We start from the raw sequence: 25,839 nt of genomic DNA, 5'->3' as shown, positions 1-25,839 counted from the left end.
GGCCAAGAGCAACTTAATTTTAACCTTCGTAATATTCAGCCATGGTGTGATAAGTGGGATATAAAGCCAAACGCCGACAAAACTGTGTTCATGAGGATAACCAAAAACGCAAGAGCCTGTCCTTCACGTATACTCTTCCATCCTGCCCTTTAATTAAAGTAAATGAATACAAACATCTTGGGGTCACACTGTCAAATACTCTCTCTTGGAATAACCATGTGTCGAACGTTAATTGCCTTCTCCAGCACAAGTTAAAGGGTGCTCCGTCAGATACTAAACTTCTGCATATAGTACTTCCATTATCAGACCCAAACTTGAATATGCATGCACAGTTTGGGACCCTCATACTAAACTAAATATTCAGGCATTGAAAAGGATCCAGCGGAAACCAATACGTTTTGTAGCTTCTAAATATCGTAACAGCGACTCGCCCACGAATTTAATGATGGAACTTGGCATTCAATCTCTTGAAAAGCGGATAAAAATTCTCAGACTTAAGTTTCTTTTTTAGCTGTATAACAGGCAGCTTTCCTGAGCCATTCCTACAACCTTTGGTAACACGACTAACAAGACATCGACATGAAAAATCGTTAACACCTTATAATGCCAGAACTAATCTTTTTAAAAACTCCTTCTTTCCCCGTACTATAACGGATTGGAACAGCTTGCCTTTGTCATCACTACAGTCTACTCATAGCATAGATCTAATTTAGTGATTTTGTTTTTTACTAGCGGTTACTTGATTTGTGTACTGAACTGTTTTTACGTAATCTTGTTTCCATGTATAGTTCTTTTTCTTTAACTAGCGATTGCTTGATTTGTGTAGTGAATTGTTTTTTATGTATTGTTGTTTCCATGTTTGATATTTTGTTTGCCATAATGTGCGGCTACACTTTTGTGCTGTTTATTTGCGCGTGTTGCATGTCCTGTATCGCCCCTCCTGCTTGGGCCCAAACTGGGCCCGCAGTATGTACTAAATAAAATAAATAAAACAAAAATTATGCACTGCAGAATAATCTAGACGTAATTGTCAAATGGTGCAAAATGTGGCCAATGGTAGGTACTAAACGCCTCGCATTTAGTCACAAACATGACCCCTCCATCTTCTCATGCCGTATAAATATTCCACATTTAGATGTCTGGGCCTACACTTCACACAAAACCTTTCATGGTCCTCCCACATCACGAACATCTGCGCCTCGCCATCACTGGGATAGCAGCTACGCGGTGACCTACATTCTTTCCCCTGTAACGTCCACAAAGTGGCTCAAGAAGCATTTGTTCGCCCTTGGTCCCCCAGCACGACTACTCCACCAACACAACTGATCCATTTCCCATCACTACGCCTTCTGCTGCGGGGTAGCACAACTGAGAAGGAATTAGTACTCCCCTCCATCACTCTTTTGCGTGCCTCTTTCGTCAACACGCAGACGGCACTCAAACGACCGGACTTCCCATTGAGTGACCTTCCCACATTATCGACCACACAACCAGCTCAGCTCAACTTCCCACACATGCACGGCAAAACAAGCTCAAAATTTCAACGCACCCGCATTGCCTCGAGCCTTCAGATTGCGCAATGATCTTCCCGATAACCCGGCATCTGACACTGACCCAGATTCCTTCCCCAACAAATTGCTCTTGCATTTCACTCGATAGCTTCAGGTTTCAGTACTTTGTTCTTGTATGTAGTATAAGGCATTTATAATGCCTGGTGAGCATTCTTTTGAAAAACATTTTGCCCACAGAATTTTTTGTGCCTCATTTTTGTTTGTTTGGCCGTCTCTGAATTAACTGTTCAGACTTGCTGTAAGCGCTGTTATGACATTTCCCATCCCATTTGCTTTGCCAAATTATGTTGCCAATGTCAGTGACACATATTGCACAGTGTTCCAACTGCTATGTGCCACGAACTGCATCCTTTTTGTTGTTCGGTCATGATGTGTGATGCGCATTTATACATATTTAGTTCTGGTCTCCATGTTACTTATGCTTAGTGCTTATTTCTTGGCACCTTTCGCACATTACTCGCTGTACACACCAAAACTTGTACTCGTGCCTTCGTTAGCCCACCTTACTCAATTGCCTTATCCAAGGGCCTGTAAGGTACTTGTAAACAAGTAAATAAATAGATCATTCCACCAGCACTACCACCACATCATCATATCAGATTACTCATGTCACTAACTTGAACAGCAAAGCCCATCTTCCCAACCTAAAATTGCGATGCAAACTCACTAGACCAGTCCTCTTTTGTGATTTCGTTCCCTCTATGATCACGCCCGCGCATAGCACATCTTCTGATGGCCAAAACAGAGTTTATTCTGCGCACGCCCGCACAACTGCACATCTTTGCTCCTTTTTTGTTCAGGCAGCCAATGACTGGGATGGCCTCCCACTCTGCGTGTTCAAAATGCACACTGAAGAAGCCCTGTAGCAATGCCAACCCCCCATGCAACCTCTCCCACCTGTGTTTGAACTATAATTATTCAGTTAATAATCAATTATGAAGGCCTCTCCCACAGATCTCTAGGCACTCCCATGTTCTGTACGGCTGGACAGAACTCGTAAACCACAACATTACACTGCCAACTGCACAAGCGCACACCACATTTGGTTGCCAGCACGAGTTCCGAATGGCAACTTTCATATCCCAAGAACAGCTGCTTTAGTCGCAGAAAACGCTCCACAGAAAATGCTCACTGTAATCTTTTCGAGGGCTGGAGGCCATGGTACGGAATTAACCGCAAGTTTCTCAAGTTTTCTTGTAAGGCTTCATTCACAGTTTGCATCGTCTGCCAGAATGACGAATGCCCCAGGCTTTCATCACGCACAGTGATCTTGATGGTCTTTTTTCCTTTAGACCAAAGGGAAGAGGAATGAGGATGGAGTTTACCACGAAAAAGTTGCCAGGTGAGTGAAATGTGCGAACGCACTACTTCACCACTCACCATGCCAGAAGGCAAGCAAGCAAGCAACAAAGCCCAACAAGGGCCCACTACTATTCATCCCTGGCCAATCACGCACACGAGTATGCGCTGCGTGCTGGCACGAAGCAGTTCCCCGCACCATGGCATGCTCAGCAGCAACTGTGCCTTTGTGGAGCATCGATGACGTGCAAGTGTTCCCAGGTGAGGAGTCCAGTGAGGTCGTCTCCTCACACGCACTCCGCCCCACACACAAGCCCAGAAAGGCACAGCTGCCAGCGCCTTGTCGGCTGCACGTGAAATGGCAGAATTCGCTCCCTGACCAGGCTCCTGGTACCAGGCCCACCCTTCACTCAAATGGGACAGGGATTCCACGCAGACACAAGGACAACCACAGAGCTGCAGGAAGAGGCTTGCTAACTACCTGGTTGTGGTTGCTGTCCAGAGTGGAGAACTTCCAGCGCAGAGCCTCATCCCCAGCAGAGCCCGAGGAGCCCACCGCCACGCCAGCTGGGCTGCTGCTGCTGCTGCAAGGGCAGGGTCGTCTCAGTGCGAACCACAAGTGCAGCGAGACGACGGGGCAACCCATGTGAAAGGCACTCTCGGAGGACAGGCATGGGCGACATGCCCGTTGTTTCCTCTCGAGAGAAACAGAAGGTGTCGCCCGGGTGTCCCCAGCAGGGTGCGCTCCGAGAGAGAGACCCACCTGGCCTGCTGCTCCCGCTCGAAGCTGTGCAGGAGGGCGGCCACAAACAGCTGCTTCTTGCGGAAGGGGCAGCCTGCAACCACACAGCCACACCACACCCCTAGAGGGATCTGCAAGCACCAGGGCACATTCCGATCCGCACGCTCCCGCTGCTGTTACGCCACTTTGTTCAGCACAACCGTCCTCCTCCTCCTCCTCTCCGCATCCTCCTCACCGATTTCCTATGGTACTTGGCTTGGCTGTGATACTGCGTGGCTCGCTGACCCTCCCACAGAATCGGCCAGGTGCTTAATTGGCCGGCCGCCGGCGGGTCGTTGCAATGCGTTCGCTCACCTGAAACTAAGCCATGGCAAATTTGTGCCAGGAAGAATGTTCCTTTAGTTTGTTAGTTTGTAAAACTGAGCCCAAGTCGCTCTACACAAGCGCACATGCGACGCTTCGCTGACTGGTACACTAGTAGAAAAATCTAAGGCCAACTGAAGGTGGGAGAACAGTTAGTGAAGTTAATATACATACTAAGGAATTTAAATCAACCAAAACTTTTTTCGTACAGCGTAAGACCAGGGTGCAGGAAGCACTTTTGCGTTGGGTGAACTAGCACAGCGGTCATCAGCACGACCACACGTCTGCGAATGCTTTTCCGTCTAAGGAATGCAGTCACTAGACACGAGAGATTGTGAGAATTTGGGAGACGCTTACTGCACAAGCGCTATCCAAGAAGTAGTCATCCGAGCTGCTTGGAATGTTAAAAGTAAATAAAAATGTAAACTGGCTACACATTATATACTGCATATTTCCTCCCCTGCTAGCACTGTCTTGTGAGCCAGAAGCACCGCTGCCCACACTGCATCACTGTAGCGTGACATTTCACAGTTCTTCAATACTTACTTACTGCATTTATTTTTTGGTTAAAAGAAAAAGAAAGCCTCTTGTTGCTGTAGTGGAGCTTAGTGAGCCAGCTCTATTCAAACTGAACCACGCTGAATTTTTCCTTTCTGGCCCCCCCTTTCAGCCCACTTTTCACTGGTGACAGAAGAAAGTTTGAAGACCACATTTGTGCAGACAGGGGGAGAACACAGAATGTGTTGAGCTTGCACCAAGTAAACGTGCATGTCACTCATCTTTAGCCTTTCTGCAGCTTGAGATGGGTGCGAGACCTTGCGAGGCTCCTGGCCACTTTTAGCTTCAGGGCCAATTAATTCCCAGTAAGCGTATACAGTGTCCACGGACCGCTGGTAACATATGTCGTGGGAACCGCGAAAATCCACACTAAAACAAAACATGTGCAAATCTAACCACCTCACAAGCTACCTTTTAATCATTCTTTGTTTATCATCACTCAAAAGGGCACCACTCAAAAACAGAAGTACGGTCTTTATTTCAGCTTTTTTTTTTTATTCCAACATTAGACACTGCTGCATGACCTCACAACCCACAAGCGCAACTTTGACTTGTGCTTCGTGTTTATGTTTTGAGGGATCTGCGTTTCTTAGAGTCTAGAAGAACGGATGTCGCAAAGACAGCTCGGCTTATGCCGGCAAAACGTGATAAGAACGAGAGGCGGATTTTATTTATACATGCCTTGCCTTCATGATGCCAAAGGCGGTTGCTTATCACCACAATGTACAGGTAGTGGGAACCTCCGGCTCCATGGCTCTGTTCGTTTTATCTCCAGATATTCGAAAAGGAAAAGGGTGGTTACTTATCAGCATATGGTCCTGATTGATTGTAGGGTTTAATGCACCGACGCAACGCAGGCAATGAGGCGCGCCGTAGTGGAGGGCTCCGGATTAATTTTGACCACCTGGGGATCTTTAACGTGCGCCGAAATCTCGTGCACACGGGCGTTCTTGCTTTTCGCCTCCATCAGAAAAGCGGCCGCTGCAGCCGGGAACCGAACCCGCAACCTCGTGCTCAGCAGCGCAACGCCTTAGCCACTGAGCCACCGCGGCGGGTATCAGCATATGGTCCTAATTGCAATAACTTACCGCACCGGGCGGGGGGGTCTCGCTATCTTCAGAGGTGTGATGAGAGCAAGCGCAGCTGTGGTTATCACGCGAGTGCAAATGAAACGCGCGAACTAGAGCTTTGGTTGATCAGCGGACCCGCCGAAAAACTGCACTGTAAACGGTATTGCGCTTTGGGCAACTGCATTATAAGCAATACGCTTATGTATTGACTTCTATAGGCGGCCTCCTGGTGGCCAGGAAAACCTGCATTATATACGGTCCAGCACTATAAGCGGTTAGCTTATAAATGGCCTCCACTGTATCTCACTGCCAGCTCTAGTGTGTGCGACAGCTGTCATTAGAAGGGCTAACATCGGTCTCTCGGATCCTCTGACAGCACAGTGGTGGTAGTTTACTTGTTCTTCGAACGCGGGCTGCGTGCGAGGTGAACTGTGTCCCTCATTCGTAACAGCCCCCAACAACTGTGGTGGCAGCCATCCCATTTCCAGCACGAAACTGGGCTGACAAAGAGCGCCGTGTGGCTCGCAGTGTCTGTCCCTCATGCTTTCTCCCTCACACAAAGGAGACGAGGCTGTGGAAGACTGCGCAGGCGTTGCTGCTAGCATGGCCCTATTTTGTGGAGCCACGGCCTCTGAAAATCTGCACGTTTACCCGTGAACCAGAGTCTCCAGCCCCTCCAGCCCTCCGCACCCCAGGAGTTCTCCCATATGCTGCAGCAGCTGGCTCAGTCCAGCTCGTAATGCGGGCTGTGCAAGCAGCCCCGCCTCGTCGAAGCCGAGGGGCGCGTGTGCATTGGCTGTGCACTGGCACCTAGCTAGGGACAAGAACCGAGCTGGGCTCAGCCACGGCTGAATAACAAACCTTCAGACTAGGCACTGTTTCTGCACCTGCAGCCTTCTGGCCACAGCTGAGTGGCAGCTGCCTTGCCCCAGTGTGGCCCCAGTGTGGGGGTCCCGGGGGGGGGGAGCGGGGCTTGCCTTTGAAGGTGTCGCCGAGCAGGCGTGCGCAGTCGGGCCGGGTGGTGGCCGTGGTTCCCCGGAGGGGCCTGCCCGTGCGCACGCTCACGCACCAGCACAGGCCCCCGTGGCACTGTGCGGGCGCAAAGGTGCGCCCGTCCGGCTGGCACTCGGGCACGTAGAGCCGGGGCGCGTCCCGCTGCGCCTCCTGCGCCTGCCGCCGCGCCGCCCCGCAGTCCTCGCCCGTCCCCTGCGGCCAGGGGCCCCCGCCGCCTGCGTCCACAACCCCACACCCACGGGGCTCACACGTCCGTCCACCCTCCGGGAACAGCACAGACATGCTGCTGCGTCCCATTTACGCCTTTTTCCGCACTGTTCCGAGAACGATTTACCAACACGCCCAAGCCTAGCCAAAACCAACGTCTTTCTTGATGAATGAACCTAATGAATGGACTTTACAGGTGCGAAAGTATTCCAAACATTGATTACTTCGCAAATGGTGTTTGCTGTTCGGTTTGCATAGCAGTTTTGTTATCCAAAGTATTCGAACATCTGATAGGAAAAGTACAGCAATGGAAGTTCACTCTGCCTGACGACATGCAAACGTCCAAGCTTCGCTGCATGGCATTACCCTTTGGGTTGGCTTTCCTACACAACGCTGAGGCCATGAAAGGGCTTCCAGTTCATGTACGTAAGCCTTGCCTCTTGCTCACAAAGGTGCATAGAGGCAAAAACAACTACTACAAATAAGAAACAGAGCTGTTCTGGAGAGGGAAAAGAGAGACATGTTAGGGGCCCAAAAGTGAAAAACAACACGCTGACCTTTGCCTGAACAGGCTAGTCGCCCAAAAAGGGAGCAGGTATGGTTAACATGTGCAGTGCTTTCATCTGTGCAAATGGCATTTGTTTTTTCTTTTCGAGTGGAGCTGTTTAGAGAACGATTTACTAATTTCAGCTGTGACAAAAATTGGTAGTCTGTCAAATTAAATCAGATAGCCTCAAATAAAACACACGCGTGCGCGTGCACGCACGCACACGCACGCACACACACACAACTGACAGTGTATTAAAACCCGACTATCTATAACAAGAATGCAAAGCTAAAGAGTGCCCCTGACGTCGCTCTCGCTGCGGTTGCGCTGTCAGCTAGACGTTTTGCAGGTAAAGCAAGGGCTGCGCCGCACATTCGCACTGTTCAACCCCCCTCCCGTGTGGCACCACGATTGATGCACACAGGGAAGCAGGTGTACAGACGTGCAGGGCGGGCAAGTTGTCTCGTCGTATGCGCTGAGAGCGTTTGCAGCCATGATGGTTTGCTTGGTTGGTTTTAGTTTTCCCGCTAGACCACACGCCTGCCTCACTCGCTTCTGGCCTCCGTTTGTGTCACGCAAAACGCCATGAAATGGTGCGAGGAATGAAATCAGTTTTTCAACTGGTAATTTCTGGCAATTAATACACCTTAAATGCTGAGAGGGCTACAGGGAAGGTGAAACTTTTGTCTGAGCCCAACTTGCTAGTTGCCTATAGTGCCCCTTTAATTTTGACTACCAGGGGAGCGTTGAAATGCACGATAGCCTCGACACACTTTTCTCCTCCACCAGAAATGCTGCGACAGCCCCCCCTCCCGAGAGCGTGACAAGGGAAGCCACAGAAGGGGCCCCACCTGCTCCTGGCTCCTGGGCCTCCTGGCTGTCGTCGTCGGCGCTGTCCTGGGTGGGCGGCCGGTCGGGCCGCAGGGCCCCGGCCAGGACGGCGGCTGCCTCGGCGCTGCCCACCTCTGAGTTCAACGACATGAACACGCGCAGGGAGGACACCACTGCGTTCCCTTCACGCGCCACGTGCACAGCAGGGGGAAGGGGAAAAGAGGAAAGGGGAGCAGGGTGCACCAAAGGACACGCACTGCACTGGAGAGCACGCACAATGACTAGGTTATATAATAGGGATAATAGCACGCAATAGGGGATAAGAGACACTATTCACCCACACGGATGGCTGCGCTATCTTTCCCATCAAATTGACCTCTTTTATAACAGATCCTGGATGCAGAATATACCGTGTTTGCACGGATATAACGCAATTTTTTCCCCCCGTGATTTGTGCCTCCAAAACGCACCTTGCGTTATATTCGGGCTTGAACACAGTGGGAGCTTTTTCTCGCCTTTTTTTCTTCAAATACCTTCGTGCCTGGCACGCACCTCGTACCATTATGCTTCGAACGTGAACCACAAGCCCAGTGCCCTACCCTCGGATTTTTGCCACCGAGAGCTTGCTTCTCTCGGCGGCAACTTCGGCACTGGCTTCTCCCGATAACGCCATGGGCTATGCCGGTAGTGGTCACGTGACCAGGCGGCCCGCTCCGGAGGTGAGTGCTATCGTGTGCAGCGCTGCATTGGCCCCTCATTGTGCTTTGTTTTGTTCGTACTTGCTTTTGCCTTCTGGGCCACTGCAATGACCAAGTGAAATAAGTACATCGCCACATTTCAGAAACGGGCTGTCCAAAGATCAGGGGAATTCAAATGCGGCATCCTGGAATAAGCGAGCGAGCGAGCGAGCGAGAGCGAGAGCGAGCGAGAGAGAGAGAGAGAGAGAGAGAGAGAGAGAGAGAGAGAGAGAGAGAGAGAGAGAGAGAGAGAGTAAACTTTAATTAATCCAGAAAATGCTCGAGAGAGCCGTCCTCATTCCAGGATGCCTTGAGCTCGGGCCGCGTCGACAGCCCTTTCGATCAGGCGCAGCTGATCTTCGAGGCCGGAGCTGGACAAGCGGCTGCGACAAGTTCACCCTAGACCTCCCTAACATCCACCTTTCTACAAAGCTTTGGGAGAGAGCCTGGAATAAGCGAGTACACCATTTGAGGTTGGAGGAAGTGCCGTGATCCCATCTTTCACCAATTCGTAAAGCGTTGCGTGGATCGAACAAAGGCCGCTACCCTAAACTTGAGAATCACCTGGCAGAATTCGTCCGCAAACATCGCGGCCAGTGTTTGCCTGTAAATGTTCAGCTTGTGCAACTCTAAGCCAGAGATCTTGCACGCGGGGCCTGTGCGCCTCATTACAACTCATGACGACTCGTGACAAGGTCAGTCGCTCTTGGGTGCAATAGTTCATGTGTCGCGCGGGATTCCTGCTTTGCCGATAGACGTCCCCCTCACAGAAGCTCCCTGCCGAGTACGAAGAAAAACTGGCCGAGTTTCAGCATTTAAAATGAGAAAGGAACGCAAGTACCCCATAGGTCGGATTGCAAATCCAGATGAGACTCCAATCTTTCTGGCCATTACGGCCGGATACGCCACTGATGAATGTGGTACCAAAGAGGTACGCATTCGCTGCGGGCAACCACCTTTTGATTGCTGTTTTCACTGGCATTATTTTGCCTTATATGCGTAATATATCCTTTTTTCTTTTTCGTAAGACCAAAAGTGCCGCCCTCACGTTATATTTGAGGTCGCGTTATTTACGTGCAAATACAGCGGTTGGTTATAAAGGACAAGTTACCCTTCGGTTTTGGTCAGCAAGCTCACTTGTAACTTTGTATGCGGTGCTACCAGTCCCTAACTGCACTTGCATCCATTGTGAAATCAAAGGGGACAGCAGACGCCCGCAGTCGCTATTTGGTTCAGTCAGCTATGAAACGATGACGAGAAGGCCTGGCAATAGAAATGGAACAGGGTGTCTACCAATTCTACATTTTAACATTCCCCGACAACCCTAAGCACAACCCACCCTGACTGACGTGCCTGCTCAAAGCACTCTAAATACGGAAAGCGAGCCATCAAGTGGTAAAAAAAGGACAGGGCACTTGCATTAACTGCAGAACACACTGCTTGATTACAATCCCTTGCTCGAAAGGATCCTTTAGCAGAAAATGCAGCATTAAAAAGGGGCCAACAACTGATTTGCAATAACCAATGGGACACCTTTCACTCTTTCAGAGACTTGCTGCAGCAGAAAAGTCTGAAGTTCTGCATTTTTCATGAGCTTTCGCATTTTCAATGCAAGTTCTCTTACAAGAGCAGCGGTTCTCTTCTTTCTTCAATGTCCCACCAATACAACCGTTCTTTCATACCCATCATCATCATCAACAGCCCATTAAGGTCCACTGCAGGACGAAGGCCTCTCCCACTGACCTCCACCTGCTCCTTTCCTGCGCTGCCCGAGCCCATTCTCTGTCCCTCAATTCCCTCCATCGTGCTACTGGCCTTCCCCTTCTCCTAATACCCTCTCTGGGTATCAATTCCGCTAACCTCTTGGATGTCAGTTAGTTTCACTACATGGCCAGCCCAAGGCCTTTTTTTTTTCCTTATTTTAACAGCGACACCTTCCACCTGAGTTTGCTCCCCCCGATCTAGGATGCAAAGAGTTACTTCATCATTACCCTGTCCAGGGCCCCAAGTGTTACTCCTGCCATTATTCGCTTCATGGCCCATTGGACAGCGTTCCGTTTGACATCGCCGGTAGAACGCATTGGTTGAACACCTTTCTTTTCAGGGATAGAGGTAGCTTACTTTTCATTATTTGTAAGCGCTTGCCGAGTGCACCTCAACCCATTCCTATTCTGCGCCGGATTTCTTTCTCGCGGTTGGAATCAGCATTGACCACTTGTCCGAGGTACCGCACTTATATTCTTCAACTTCTTCGGGTGTTTCGTTACCTATGCTGAGTAGGGTGCATTCAGCATGTTTGCTACATCATTACTTTAGACTTATTCATATTTATTTTTAGCCCGACAGCCACGCTTTCCGTTTGCAGTTCCTCAAGCATTTTTGCATGTGTTCTGCAGACTAACTGAGCGAGACCACGTCGTCTGCAAACCTGAAATGGCTCAAGTATTCCCCAGATATCCATAGACCTGCGTTTTCCCAGTCGAGCTTCCTGAATAGCCCCTTCAGACACGCTGTGAACAATTTTTGTGAGATGGGATCTCCCTGTCGCAGTTCCTTTTGGGATTGGGAACGTTTTGGTTTGCATGTGAAGGACTATCCTGCCTGTACATCCCTCATATATTTCGTCTAGGAGTCTTACATTGGTCTCCTCCATTCCTTGGTTCTTTAATGCTTCCAATACTGCTGTAGTGTCTATTCAATCAACACTTGTTCATAGTATATAAATGTCATGCAAATAGGTTTATTATACTCTGCATATTTTCTATTACTTGATTGATGGCATGATGTGATTCATTGCAGAGTATCCTTTTCTAAACCCAGCCTGATCCCTGGGTTGTTGGAAACCTAGGCTGTCCCTTTTGCAGTTAACTATTACTTTGGTAAACAGCTTGTATACAACTGGCAGGCTGCTTGGTCTGCAATTCTCAAGGTCTTTGGTGTCCCCCTTTTTGTGAATCAGAACTATGCTGGCGTTTTTCCAGGCTATGGGCAGTTTAGAGTCCTTAAGCATTTTGAGATTAGTCTAGCAAGCTTCTCCACAAGAACACCTTCTCCCTCCTTTAAAAGGCAAGCGGTTATGTCGTCGTCACCTGCAGCTTTTCCTCTTTTCATGCTCTTGAGAGCCTTTTCAACTTCGTATTTGGTTATTAGTGAGACTTTTGTGAGCTAAGCCTGTACTCTTGGTTGTTTCCCCTGGTGTAATGTCAGAGGAATATAGCCTGGTGTAGAATCGTTCCGCTACTTTTATTATCTTGTCCATGTCGTGTGTAATGCTACCCTGCTCGTCTTTCAGTGCATACATTGAATTTGCTGATAGGTAGCTTCCTCGATCGCTACCATTTTGTACGCATAAATGTTGTTTGTTTTACATCTGTTCATCTCGACAGACCTTCTTATTCAATCTGATCCACTGCACTCAACAATTTTATGCTCTTATGTTTTGCAATAACTTCCTTTGTTTTCGGTGTTAGTTGTCCAGTTTGTTTTTTGCACGCTGCTTCTCCCACAGCTACTGCAGAGTTCATGACTGCCGTTGTTAGACTGTTATTTAGCGTGTCAACACTGTATTTGTATTCATCGGCTAAAAGCGCGAATTTGCTCCGAAGGGTTAGTATTTTGGCTCCTGCATCCTGGCTCTACCCGACTCCACGGTGGGTTTTTCTACATTCCGCTAGTTTCCCCTCTTTCTCTTTTGAGATTCAGCCTGCTCCGAAACTTGGGCAGCACCTCCACGTCCTGACTTCCTGTTCAATTCAGCCTTCCATCTGATGTTGGACAATTAGACAGTAGGCCATTTAGACCATCCAGGCAATTTGTAGCATCGTCTAGATGCGCGTAGGGATGTGCCAGCAGTTGGCAGTCAGTTGGGAGGTAGAAGCAATCAACCGTCTCAGTTTCCATGACCGAGCCACGTATCTGAAGAATTTCCTGACAATGCCCTGACTTTTCCAGATGTGTCCGGATTCCCTGACAATTCCAGGTTGGTAGACACCCTGTCTAAGAACCACGAAATGCGGTTGAAGCTTACCGCCATGCGTGCAAGTGGGCTTCTGCGCAAGCCAAGAATGCCGCCAAGAGTGTGCAGTGGGCTCTCCCCACTGCATAGCTCCTGATCGAGAAGCATCGCAGATGTCACGCTCGCAAGCCTCGCGAGCAGCCAGAGCACACAGCAGGAGAAACTGTGTGCTCCGGCTGCTCACGAGGCTTGCGCACTCGACATCCACGATTCATCTTCCGCAAACCGTGAAAGAAGAAGTGAAAGCTTGTAGAAGCTGTTGTAAAAAAACAGCATGAACACAGCCGTGAAGCAAACAATGATTCAGAACTACTATTTCATAAGTTCTGGGTGCAAAACATAAATTAGAATGAGCCTTTTGCAACATGCTGTAGTGTTCTTTTGTGCTTATGTTAGTCTTAGGGTGCCCACATTGAACTGGGGGTTGATCAGTTAGTGAAAACATGGTTCCCTGCTTATAAGAGACCTCTCGTACAAGATTCAGAAACTGCTCCCCGGTAGGTGTCTCTTATAAAGGGGTTCAACTGTATCCAATTACAGGAAAGACACCACATTAGAAGATGTGCTGCACTAAAGGGCACATGTTATCCACTAAAGGACAACACTGTTACAGGAGACACTTGGTTATAGGAGGTGTTTGAGTGAAAATGGTTTGGCTGGTTTTCGCATGCTAGCAACATTGAACGCAAGAGACCCTGGTTATAAGGGCCATGTTTCCTGGGTCCCTCTGAAGTGTCTCTTGTGACGAGGTTTTACTGTACGTCCAATTGAAGGAGACGGGGGGGGGGGGGGGCTAAAGCAGATGCAAGCGTGCACCACTCTACAGGACATGTGCAGATTGAAGGAGATGTGTTAGCCTCACAAACACACGCAATGCCAAAGCTGACTACAGGACCCGTTCGAGGAACACTCGGAGAGGCTGGATTAGAGCACAGACAGAATGAGGACTCGCGCAAAGCCCAAATTAAAGGGCACGTGCAGGTACCCCGTAGTGCATCAAAGTTCCACACGTTCATACCAACATCCAAAGGCCCGCAAGCACCCAGCAGAACATCTGTGCACCCTCTGCAGCTATGCGCAGCACCCTGCGCACATTCCTTTCCAAGAGGAAGTTGGCCGACAACCACGGCTCGTGAAGTTGCCTCGGATGCAGTGTGCCATCACAGACAGCAGAGCACACATTTCCCCCGCACCACAGCGGACGATGCCCCCGTGGCCTTGAGGGCACCCCGACAGCCCCTCTCCTGGCCGTGAGTGGCGCAATCAGCAGGCCCACACAGCGGCAGAGCAGGCACAGCGAGCGTCACCCTTGCACAGCTGTGAACCACACGGTGCACGTCTGGGAGCCAGAAATTAAAGCCCACCCACACACGCTGTCCATGTTCTTCTGACAACTGCACGGGCAAGGCCCCACTGGCGGCTGTTTCTGTCCCGCGTAGAATTGCGCAGAAGACAACGGGCGACCCACCCAGCACTGAGCTCCTTGTGCAAACAGGGAGAAGCCCGCCTATGGCAAGCTGTTGGGAACAGTCAGCTTGGCTGCCAAGAGATGCTCATGCTCACGGCCGTTTCGACTAGTGGTGCGGGCGGAGATGTGTAGTGCAATTTCAGCCCCAACACCAGCCCCCTTCCCATGTGCGTAACTTTGCCTGCAGCGTGAGCCTCATCTGGGCGAGTGGCGACACGCTGTCCCCGCCCCCCTTCACGGCCGCGGCCAGGGGCACACTGGCGGCTGCGACAGAGCGCCTGCCGGTGCACTTTTGCGAACAAGGAGTGGTACATCAAGAGAGGGGCCACGAAGACCAAACACGACTACCCTTTGGTAACTCTGTAAAAGAAAGTTTGACATCCACCTAAATGCAGCCATACGGCTACAAAGAAAAGCTATACAGCTTTCTCGAAAACTTCGCAGTTGAAGAAAAATTTGTCCTGGTCCAGGATTCGAACCCGGGACCACCGCTTAACCGGGAGGCTAGTCGTTAGTAGCGCGAAAGCGAATTGATCAACAACTCGAAGTGAAGGACAGGTGTTAATCGACCAGATTTTAGGGGAAATCCCCAAGGTGGAGTAAGTTTCTGTGAAGGAAAGTTTGACATCCACCTAAATGCAGCCATACGGCTACAAAGTTTCCTTTACAGAAACTTACTCCACCTTGGGGATTTCCCCTAAAATCTGGTCGATTAACACCTTTGGTAACTCACTCAGCTCCATTGCAGCTGTGAAAGAAGCTTTCTGAGCCTAAGGGACATTCAATAACTTTCCAGTTTTGTGCTTAAGCAATGCAATACGGGCAGGAGTAATGTGTGACAGGAAACAGTAAGACACAGTTATCAGTGTGTTCATGTGAGAGCTGTGCACGGGCCCGGGCCGGCCCGCGGGCCGGGCTCGGGCTTGAACCAAAATTTTGTCGGGCCGGGCAGTTCCTGAGGCCCAGCTATCCTGTGCCACAAATTCTAAATTGTTGGCAAGAGAAAGCTTTCTTGTTGATATTTCAGTAAAGTGAAAACAAAAAAAAAGGAAGTGCTGATTCACTACCACGCCGTTACAAGATATGATAAAAAGACGATTGCACCTTCACATCAATAAAAGAAACGTCTGGGTCCCATCAGCTTAGTGGGAGAGAGCGGGCCAGGAAACGAGGGCACTCCAGCCACCGACTACAACATGACTGTATGTTCCCTCTCTTTTTCAAACTGAAACAAACAGAACAAACGAGGCCTGGAGTTCGCAGTGTGTGCAGAGTTTCAAGAATCAATTTTCAAAGCACAGCCCATGATTTTTTCGCGCAAGAATTTTTTTTAGAGCCATGACTAAAGGCAAGAAAGAACAGAAGCACAGATAAAATCATGGTGCCAACGTAACTAGAGGGAAGGACAAAAATAAAATGGTGAAACCGGACGCATCATCTGATCAAATTTCAGCAAGGAATGGAAGAACAAAAGGTGCAATATCTGCTGAAGAACTGCAATAATAAAAAAAAATCCCCTTACTTGGAACCCTTTAAGGTATCCTCGGGTGTGCCTTGATTTCGAAGACTGGCAAATGAAGTGGCAAATGAAGTTACACGGCTACCGAAAATACAGCTTCTAAGTGAGGATAAGTTGTACAAAGTTCGGTCCAAGTTTTAAGGAAATTGAAATCTTGAGTAGTCGTTTTCACTTTGTGCTTACACATTTTAGGTTAACAGCAAACTTCTCCAAGTTCATGTTAATATCCTGTCGGACTAGGGATGATATTTAACAACACTCTGGCGGGCTCGGGCTCATATTTTAGAAATTTGTCGGGCTCGGGCCGAGCTCGGGCTCAGATTTTTAAATATTCGTCGGGCTTGGGCCGGGCTCGGGCCGTATCTCTATCAGGCTGGGCCTAGAAATTGCGGCCCGTGCACAGCTCTAGTTCACGTTAGTGCAACCGGAACGGAATCAGATGCCCCACTGCAATCTCCCAGTGATGTCTTTTGGTGCTGGCTAAGGCTGGCAGCCAGAAATCGCACAAGAGATTCTGTGACGTCACAGAGGAATACTAGCCCGAAAGTGGCTGGGGAGAGGCCACTGTCTCCCCTATCCCTCTTACTAGCATCTCCATTGCTTGTTTGAAGTTTGGAACAAAACTGGCACCACTGCTGTCAGCGCAAAGCAGTCTGTTTAACGAACCAAGCTTGCATTCCGTCTCCGTGGCCCCTCTTAAAAGCGGGTGCGATCCCGATGCCAAGGGGCAAGGAGGGGTGCTGCTCACTGTCCACGCCGCCCACGCCTCCGCGCCCCTGCAGGCAGTGGAGCCACTCGGAGCGGGAGAGCAGGCGGTCGCGGTTGGTGTCGCAGTAGCGAGCCAGGCCCCGGGCGCACGCCTGGGGCTCCACGATGCGGCGGGCCAGCCGCCGAAGGTCCCGCACCTCACGCAGCTGCAGCATCTCGTCCCCGTCCGCGTCCAGCTCCGAGAACTTCCACCGCAGCACCGCCGGCACCCGGGCTGCGCAGGGGCGGAGGGAGGATCGAGAGGCTGAGAGCAGGACGGCTCACATCCGAGGCCAGGGCCAGCCAAGGCTCTCTCCCAAAGCTCCCCGTCTGGGAATGATAGACTGATTTGACTGTAGGGTTCAACGGGCCGACGTAACGTAGGCGATGAGGCCTGCCGTAGTGGAGGGCTCCGGATCAATTTTGACCACCTGGAAATCTTTAACGTGCGCCGAAATCTCGAACACACGGGCGTTCTTGCTTTTCGCCTCCATCAGAAAAGCGGCCGGGAATCGAACCTGCGACCTCGAGCTCAGCAGCGCAACGCCTTAGCCACTGAGCCACCGTGGCGGGTCCCGTCCTGGAATGACCATCCTCCTCGAGTCCTACTTCCTTGTACACCCCCAACGTCCGCCTTTGCACAATAAAGTAGAATGTGAGGACGACGATGGGGAATAGGCTCACAACATGCAGTCCCAAGATAGGCACTTGTGGTGCAACGCAGAACATTAAAGGGACCCTGCAGCATGCATGGAGCAGTGCAGAGAGACCCGCACTATGTTTACATTACACTGCCAGGAATACCCGAGCCGGATATAGTACGCACGCACATGAAGTGGTAAGCACAGAAATCGCTGTGAAAGATGCGTGAAAACCAACCGCACTCCTTTCAATTTCCCTCCGCTTTACTTGCGCCACAGCGGTAGCTGTCTTACTGGCCGTTGCTGGTCAATGTTACGGCTTATTTCCTGTATTTCGGGTCGCAATCTACCATCATCGGCACTGTGCACAGTGCCCTGTACATGCAGTTATGGTGCTGTTTGTGTGTGTGTGTGTTTTCAGAGCACGAGAAGCTGGAGTGATGAACCCAATACTTCACCGTCAACCCGACCACTTGACAACAAGCGTCTATTGCTTCAAAAACGCCTCATCAGCCAGATGAGCAGGCGCCCAAGGCCTGCTTAGTCCCAAAGCACACTGGAAACTCCCCGCTGTGGAGAAAAAGAGAAAACTCCCCGGCCTGTGCATACATCGAAGGTCACCAAGACAACATCACGAGCTGACCGAGAGAGAGAGTGTGCAGACTTTATCATATCACAGTCGGAGGCCAAATTGAGAAGGAATGATTCTGCGCAATTTTTAATCTCGCATAACTCTGGTGATAGTGAACGGATTTTTAAATTCTCAAGGGAGGAGATTGCCGAGACAAGGGGCCTTACCCCGAAATGCATTACCAAATAGTCGGTGGTAACTGCTGCAGGGACCTTTAATTAAACATGTTGATGTGCCGCGCCCTTTGTCTGAACTGCTCTAAAAGGACCCCAAACAAAGGACACCTTTATTTGTGAAAAGAATGTGCACAATTGAGCCATGACAACACCTCGCAATATTGAAATCATGATCTCTGAAAAAAGAAACATTGGCACAGCTGGGGGCATTCCTTCGAAAACCGATTCCACCGCCCAGGCTACCGAGGCAGTTGCACAAAGCACAGGAACGGACTGATCCACCAGCCAGACGATGCACAGGAAATGCCTGGCTTGTACCCACGAGGGAGCGGAATCTCGCGCTTCTCGCACGCTTTGCTCTGCGAGTCTCAGCGACCACGTGTGCTCCCCTTGGCGGCACTGGCTGCCAGAGGCTCCTTTTGCTGCTTCCACGTGTCGGGAGGGAGAACAGACTTCCTTCGTGGCAAACTATCTTGCACACACAGCTCTGCATGCGTGAGCACAGTTCCCCCTCGCCCGTTCCCAGACTGACCACTGCGCACACTTCATGTGCAGCCAGGAAAAACAAAATAAGATAATCGCAGGCACTGCACACACGGCAATTGATCCCCAGAGGGCTTGCACTTTGTATGGCCTCGCTTAAACCTCTCAGGGTCACGGACGTACATGTACGTCCTCTGCAAACACCTTCAAAATGGTCAATAACGTACACGTACGTCACCGCTTGTATGTTTAAAAAGCGCACCTTTTTCGCCAACTTCTCTTGCTTGGCATGTGCTGCCACACTATGGAAATACGTCAAATTATGTTCTTGCACCGATGGCTCTTCTTTTTTATTATTTTTTTATGATTTACTTTAGCGGCGCGCCAGCTATCACTTGTGCATCCGGTAATGAAGGGGCGTGCTGGGTATCGCCCACCTAAGGCCCCTTATGCCCACCGGGCACCTGCGAAACTGATGAGGCTCTTTTCTCCTTTTTTTCTTGTATTTTATAGAAGTGGTGCGCCGTATATCACGCGCGCCCGGACGCACCGGCTGGTTTCGGTAACGTCCTCCGGGCGCTTCCCGCTTTTTGCGCCCATGAAACTGATCTCTATCTGATTTCGATTCACTCAAAAGGTGCTGGCTTGTTACTCTCTCGTTTTCATTTAGAATTTTTCTTGTGTTAGTCATGGATAGAGCCCCTAGCTTTCCGCGATTCCTCAATTCCGCGAAAAATCGCGGAATTGAAGTGTTTTCACGGAATTCCAAAAAAAACCGTTAAAAGTGTGGCGCTACGTCCCCAAAACGATATATTCAGTGAAATGTGGCGGAATAGTGGCATTTTCTATTAGCAATAGCAAAATAGTTTCTATTAATTGTCTGCAACATTTTTACTGTTGAAAATTTAAATTTGCATCTGCATATTCCTACCTTATCAAATAATAAAAGTGGCTAGGTGGCACAGCCTCCACCCGAATCAAGGGGCATAGTCATAGCCACAGAAAGAGAACATTGCACACGATGAGGCCTGTCAGATTGAAAACAAATGAAGGGTGCAATGAGTAAAGTGGCTAGCAAGGCGCTAGTATACTTGGAGAACTCTGACACTTGGAAGTTCTTCAAGAGTGTGAGGTGCTTGGATCCCCTGCAAGTTGGGTGTCTCTCAGAGAAGAGATCAGAGTTTGGGGCTGTTCCTGGACTTATAGCCCTAGCTGCTGAATGGCAAGTGTCCTGAAGTCTGCCCAAGACCTCAAGTCTAGTGACCAGTGGCAGAATTTCTAGTGGCACAATTTCTTTCTAAACAAGAAAAGCCAAGTGAAGATTTTGATGTCCTGGCTTTCTGGGCTGGGATGGAACACCTGACCCCAACACTTTCTTCCATTGCCCTTAAATACCTGTCGGTGCCAGTCAACTCTGTTGACGCAGAAAAGTCATTCAGTCGCTATGGTGACATCGTGTCTCACAAGCGCCATTCTCTTGGTGAAGAAAGCACGAAGCATCACCTAATGCTCAGCCACAATAGTTTCCTTCAGTTGTAAATAGAATCTAGCTTGTTAGGAGTCTGAAGTGTCTAATAAATGAACTGTTATATGTACCTTATGCCGTTTCAATGTTGTCGCGGAATTTTGCAGATTCCCCTATCTAGAATCGCAGAATTTGAAATGTTTCACCGCAAAAAGTGAGGGGCCCTAGTCATGAATAACTACACGTATGTAACAACACAAACGATTGTTTCGTCACTTTATGGACCCCCTAAAAAATTACAGTAATTTTTTCTCGCAATAAATAGATTCATCCGAAGAATTTAAATCAGCAATAACAAAAATCAACCCTGGGGGGTCGCACTTGGCAGAAAAATTCGACCCTCAAAGGGTTAAAGTACCATATAATGCGGAATACAGGTCGACTCCCTTACCTTCTAGCCAAAAAACGCAAAACAAAAAAAAAATTAGGCAGACATTGTTTTGTTGAGCCTGTAACTTGCTTCGTCTCAGATCACTCTTAGGGATGTCTGAAATGTCGTTGGACAAGCTGCCCACAGAGCAAGTCATTCTCGGTGCAGTCCAGGGAATTGCTTATGCCGCACTTCTTAAGGGGACACTGAAGTGAATTTGTTCAGCTCCCGGTTTTGCTTGCACTGCGTAGACTGGCTCAAATTACCACACTTTTCATCGTTTATCCGGTTGATAAGTCGGTAATTATTTTACAAAGCGCGAAAGAAGAAAAACTACCATGCGCGATTTGCAGCGGCCGCACCAACTAAAGGCTGTGACGACGGGAGGAGACGCACCGTGATTGAACGATATCCAAGGTTAGCATTCAAACAAGTTTCGGTTTCGGTTCTGTAAAACAACATGCTTGACATCCAACGTTATCGTTGTATGGGCATTCTCGATATCTCAATAATCGCCATACCGCGCTTCTGCCATGTTGTTGGTTGTAAACTGCGTAAGATAAGCTTCCCAAGACGGCTTCGAATCGTAGCAATCACTAGCCGAGGCCTACGCAGTGGATGAACGCCCTCCGCGTCACCGCAGACGCTCAAATGCCATGCGCTTTTCCCCCATTTTTGGAGCTTGCCTCACTCATGCCTGTATCGTAAAAAGCGTGTTCGCACCAGCCCAAGGGTCTGCTGATTCTGGCCTGTGCCCGCTGCCCGCAAGTAGTCGGTGCTTGTGGCAACAGCACGCCAACGAGAACTCGCTAGCGCGTCAGTGTCAGCCTGCGCGCGTTCTGCGAACTCACTCGTGGAGCAGTGAACGTTATGGCCCAAAAATGGTGAACCCAGTTTAGAAAACATCGGCCGCAAACAAAAAATCCACTTACAAAAAAAAAAAAAAAAAGCATGTACCTTCGGGGATTTGAACTTGCGACTTGCAAAACAATAATCCTACCGCTTCAGACCACTCCGCCACAAGCCAGCGCTGGCGAGGTTGGATATATAAGGCATATAATGTACAACCAGTTTACACTTTTATTTAGTTTTAGCATTTCAAGCAGCTTAAATTACTATTTGTTGCATAGCGCTCGTGCAGTAAGCGTGCCCCAAACTTCCACAATATCTCACATCTAGCAATTGCATTTCTTAGACGGAAAAGCGTTCGCAGATGTGTAGTCGTGCTGCTGACCGCTGTGCTTGTTCACCCAGCGCAAAAAAGTGCTTCCTGCTCCCTAGTTTTTTGCTGTACGGTACAAGTTTAGGTGGACTTTATTTCCTTAGTACCTATATTTACTTCGCTGACTCTTCTCCTGCCTTCAAGTGGCCTTAGGTTTTCCTACTAGCGTACCAGTCAGCGAAGCGTCGCATGTGCGCTTGTGCAGCGCTTGGAGCTAGATACAGTGTACAAACTAACGAAGTAAAGAAAGGCGCATTCTTCCATTCACAAACGTGTTGTGGCTTAGTTTCAGCTGAGCGAGTGAATTGCGACGACCCGTCGGCGGCCGGCGGACTAAACGCTGGGCTGACTGACTCTGTCGGAAGGTCGGCGAGCCGTGCAGTAGCGCAGCCAATTGCCAGCTCATCCCCTCCTGACGTCACACAAAAACGCCACAGAAAATGGGCGAGGGTGCAGAGAGGAGGACAGCATTTTCAAATTGATTTTTCTACTAAATGAATTCGCGTAAACGCGCTCAGAGTGGTCGAAACAGGGCCTAGGGACTCCGGACTACAATTTGCGCTAGTAATCCCGCAATGTTTACAAATCACTTCAGTGTCCCTTCAAGCACTCATGTGACCATGTCACTGCGAAGCGAGCACAAAGCTTGGGACACTCGTGTGCAGACCTTGGCGAGAGCCAGCCTGTGCAGGTGGCCAGCAAGCATCTTGGGGTACCACCCATTTGTGGAGACGTCGCACAACGCTTACGGACAAAAGACACCACCTTGTACACGAGTTCCAGGTGCGCAGAGCAGCGCCCACAAAACGAGTTCTTCTGAGCACTGCATGCCGAAAGCTGCCCTTCCACCTTGCGCCAGTAGCATACATTTTTTGCGGTGATGGCATTGGTGTACTCCCTAACCTTCCTTTAAATGCTGCTGTGATCTGGCACCAAGTGCTTCAACTCACTTTGAGCAAGAATAAAATAGCACGCACGTGTTCAGTGATAGCGAGAGAAGTGACAAAACAAAGATGGTAGCAAGCTCGGTTCATGGTGGTGGCGATTGTGCCTCTGCAGTCTGGATGGGCTGGCCAGTTGCCAGATGGCAACTAGCATTACACCAGTCATCGCTATACAGGGTGTCCAGCTATCATGCACCAAGATTATAAAAAGATCAATGGCGCTGAACAAAACCTAGGGCATAATGTTTCCAGTACAGTGGAGTAGCGGCCAGTAATTTTTTCATACATGAGATTTAATTAATTAATGATTGAACTTTAGTTAAATTTAATTTATGATTGAACTCGAGAAGTACTGCCCTAATCATTGAAGTGTCAATAAGACACTTGTAGGTACCCACGACAAGAATCTAACTGCGGCATTTTCAGTGATGAACTAACTGCGTACCCATTTATTCTGACTGATAAAGAAACCCCACGAAATATGCCAAAATGCCACGTGACAGCGCTCCCGCGCGCATCATAAACCAGTGCCCTCAAATAAGCCGATCGAAAGCAACTGCTTTGCCCGTCACACGCCAGAAAAGACAGCGCACCACCTTGATAAGGGTATGCATGGAAGGAGAAGCAACAGAAAGTATCGCGGGGCGCGTGTGGGAGATAAGGCACAAACTTGGTCGCGATTTCTTCTTTCGTTCCTTTCTTTATTTCATTCTGGCTAACTCAGATGCCGCCTGTTTGAGGGAATTGCTTTACGATGCGTGTGGGAGCACCGTCATGCGGCATTTTTCATGTTTCATGGGGTTTCTTTATCAGCCACCATAAATGAGTACGTGTCTCATTGACACTTGAGTGGCAGTATTTCTCGAGTTAGATATGTAATCGAATTTAATTAATTAAGTCTCACATACGAAAAAATTACTCGCCAGTATCCACTGTACTGGAAACATTATGCGCCTGGTTTTGTTCAAGTAACCATACCTGCCAACCTAGCAGCATGAAATTTCGGGAGACCGCATCGGGGGAAGGGGGTAGTTAGTTTAGTATTACGGAATCACTGAGACTGGACACTGACATCAGAAAGGGGCAATGGTGCTTATTTTGAGTTGCTTTATTCTTGCATCATAAAAAAACTCCACTCCTGGTTCTTGTAGCAGAGAGCACCAAACTTCTTTACTTGTGAAGGGGTTGGCCTTTTCCCTGGCCTTCTTTTGGTACGGCAAGGCGTGCATCTCGCAGCCGGCCTTTGTACGCTATAAACAACATACTGGCAGCATCCAGATGCAGGGTGCATGCGGTACTATAGTGCTTAGAATATACTTAGCGGTACTCGACGGTATAGTCACAAGGAACTGTATGGTGGCGAGAGCTCTTCTAAAGCACCGCAACTGTTACAGCAGGGAGGACCTACGTTCCGGCGTGAATGAACAGGGACCGACCTCTCAGTTGTGGTGGCCACTTTTCGGGAGATTTGAGATAGTGTCCATACAATTGGCAGATGTGGCAAAAATACGGGAGAGTTGGCAGGTGTGAGTAACGCCATTGCTCTTTTTTAAAATCTTGGCGCATGATAGCTGGGGCACCCTGTACAGATTGAGGGGTGACTTTCTGGCGAATTTCTCAGTAAAAAATCCCGACCTATATTCCACTTTATATGGATATGGCAACCATGAAGTGAGTTATCTGTAAACACTGTTCTTTTATGTTAACAGATGGAAGCTTAGAATGCGTAGGCCATGTTCCGGGTTTCGCTGGCCCATTTAAGCGCACTGTTTTAGAGGAGAAGAAGGTACATTCATAAGTGCCCCTCCCGTTCTCCAGTTCGCTGACCTGGCCATGTGGTCTGGCCATCACCGGTCACTGCACTGCCTGTTACAAAGGGTGCTGTCTCCTCTCACCCCGAGAAAAATGCAGCTGCAGACAACCAACCATAAGCTAGATATGAGGATGCATGAAACACTTGGTGTTACTATTACAACCACCTTTACGGCCCCTTAAATCACCGACACTGGGTCAGTGATTTTTACCTCGTGCAATTGGCCATATGTTGAAAAAAAAAAAAAAAAGAAGAAGAAGAAGATATTCTTTTCTAAGTCGCACCGCTCTATGAGCAGCAAAAGAAATAGTGCCACGAGAAGTGAAAAAAGAACAAAGTGTCGTGCAGTGCTCATGTAACACCAATGCTGACAAAGATGTGAGCGGCCTGGACAGAGCTACCATGGCCACTTGTAAGCACGTCCATCACCGACACCTTCTTGCAAATATAATGCTCACCATCAACCATCGTTGGCGTCATGTGTCCTGCTGACCCATAGCGATAGGAAGACAAACAGCGATTTGTGTCCCTCAGTCTATGGACGACAATGGTTGAAACGCAAAGCTCTCTAAATGGCCAAGTGCCAAAGTCAAAGCTGCTGCAACTGAAGTCAACGCATAAGCGATCAAAGTGCAAAGTGCGTGCAAGTCAAAGCCCAGGCCATGTTGGAATGGCACAGCCGGACAGACGCTGGCTTCAGAACGCAAGAGAACCCGGTTTGATTTCGACCACGGGAAGCATTCTTTTCCTGCGTCATCGTCATCATCGTGTGCCCTCCTACTGTGTAAAGTTGGCTTTCCTGCAGTGCGCCTTGGCTACAACATCGCCATCACTGAGCCGAGGAAGCTTCGCATAGCAAACATGGTGGCAGCACTCCCAGCTGATGTGGCACAGGTTGGCTTTGCCGCAAAACATGCACGTCGTCGTGGCTTCCCGAGACATGCACAGCTTTGCTTTCCTTGCATGGCATGTAAGGCACGTGGAAAGGAAATACCCACATGCCATAGAACAAACGCCCCCGATCCCTCCCTCACAGGGCCTCCATTCCTTTTTTCCACCCTTATACAAGGGAGGGGTCTCCGACGTATTCACAGGCTGGTAAGCCAGCGCATTCTGCTCGTCCCAATTGCAACAGTGAAAAGCTCACACGTGCTAACTATACGCCTCGAGCTTCGCGATCGCTGCGCCGCCTGCCGCCACTTCTCCGCGGCGTTGACGGGATTTGCGCTGCGTGACTGATAGGGGCTCGTGCAGTGTTTTGGTTCTATTTCGCTTCTTTTCGCCTTTCCGCGCCTAAAAAAACTTGTTATGGTGACAACTATAGGCAAAGAGAACGTTTAGGTCAC

General features: G+C 49.3%; 1 protein-coding gene across 5 annotated transcripts in view; it reads right to left on the bottom strand.

The window, feature by feature from the left end:
- Nucleotides 1-25,839, bottom strand: part of Magu (SPARC related modular calcium binding-like protein magu) — a 54,234-nt gene that overhangs the window by 13,920 nt on the left and 14,475 nt on the right. For 2 of the 5 annotated variants that reach the window (XM_077681652.1, XM_077681654.1), the window contains exons 4-8: nt 16,690-16,923; nt 8,223-8,375; nt 6,581-6,832; nt 3,634-3,706; nt 3,352-3,454 (exon numbers count right to left, since the gene is read on the bottom strand). In XM_077681652.1, coding sequence (XP_077537778.1) covers nt 3,352-3,454; nt 3,634-3,706; nt 6,581-6,832; nt 8,223-8,375; nt 16,690-16,923 — 815 coding nt within the window. The remainder of the gene's footprint in view (nt 1-3,351; nt 3,455-3,633; nt 3,707-6,580; nt 6,833-8,222; nt 8,376-16,689; nt 16,924-25,839) is intronic. The other 3 variants (XM_077681653.1, XM_077681655.1, XM_077681656.1) reach the window with 2 other exon arrangements.

This window comes from Haemaphysalis longicornis, unplaced genomic scaffold (genome assembly GCF_048455015.1).
Source record: "Haemaphysalis longicornis isolate Haplotype H1 unplaced genomic scaffold, Haemaphysalis longicornis Haplotype H1 scaffold_8, whole genome shotgun sequence".
NCBI classification, from domain to species: Eukaryota; Metazoa; Arthropoda; class Arachnida; order Ixodida; family Ixodidae; genus Haemaphysalis; species Haemaphysalis longicornis.
The sequence above is the reverse complement of the archived record's forward strand: the minus strand, read 5'-3'. Positions and strand labels throughout refer to the sequence as shown.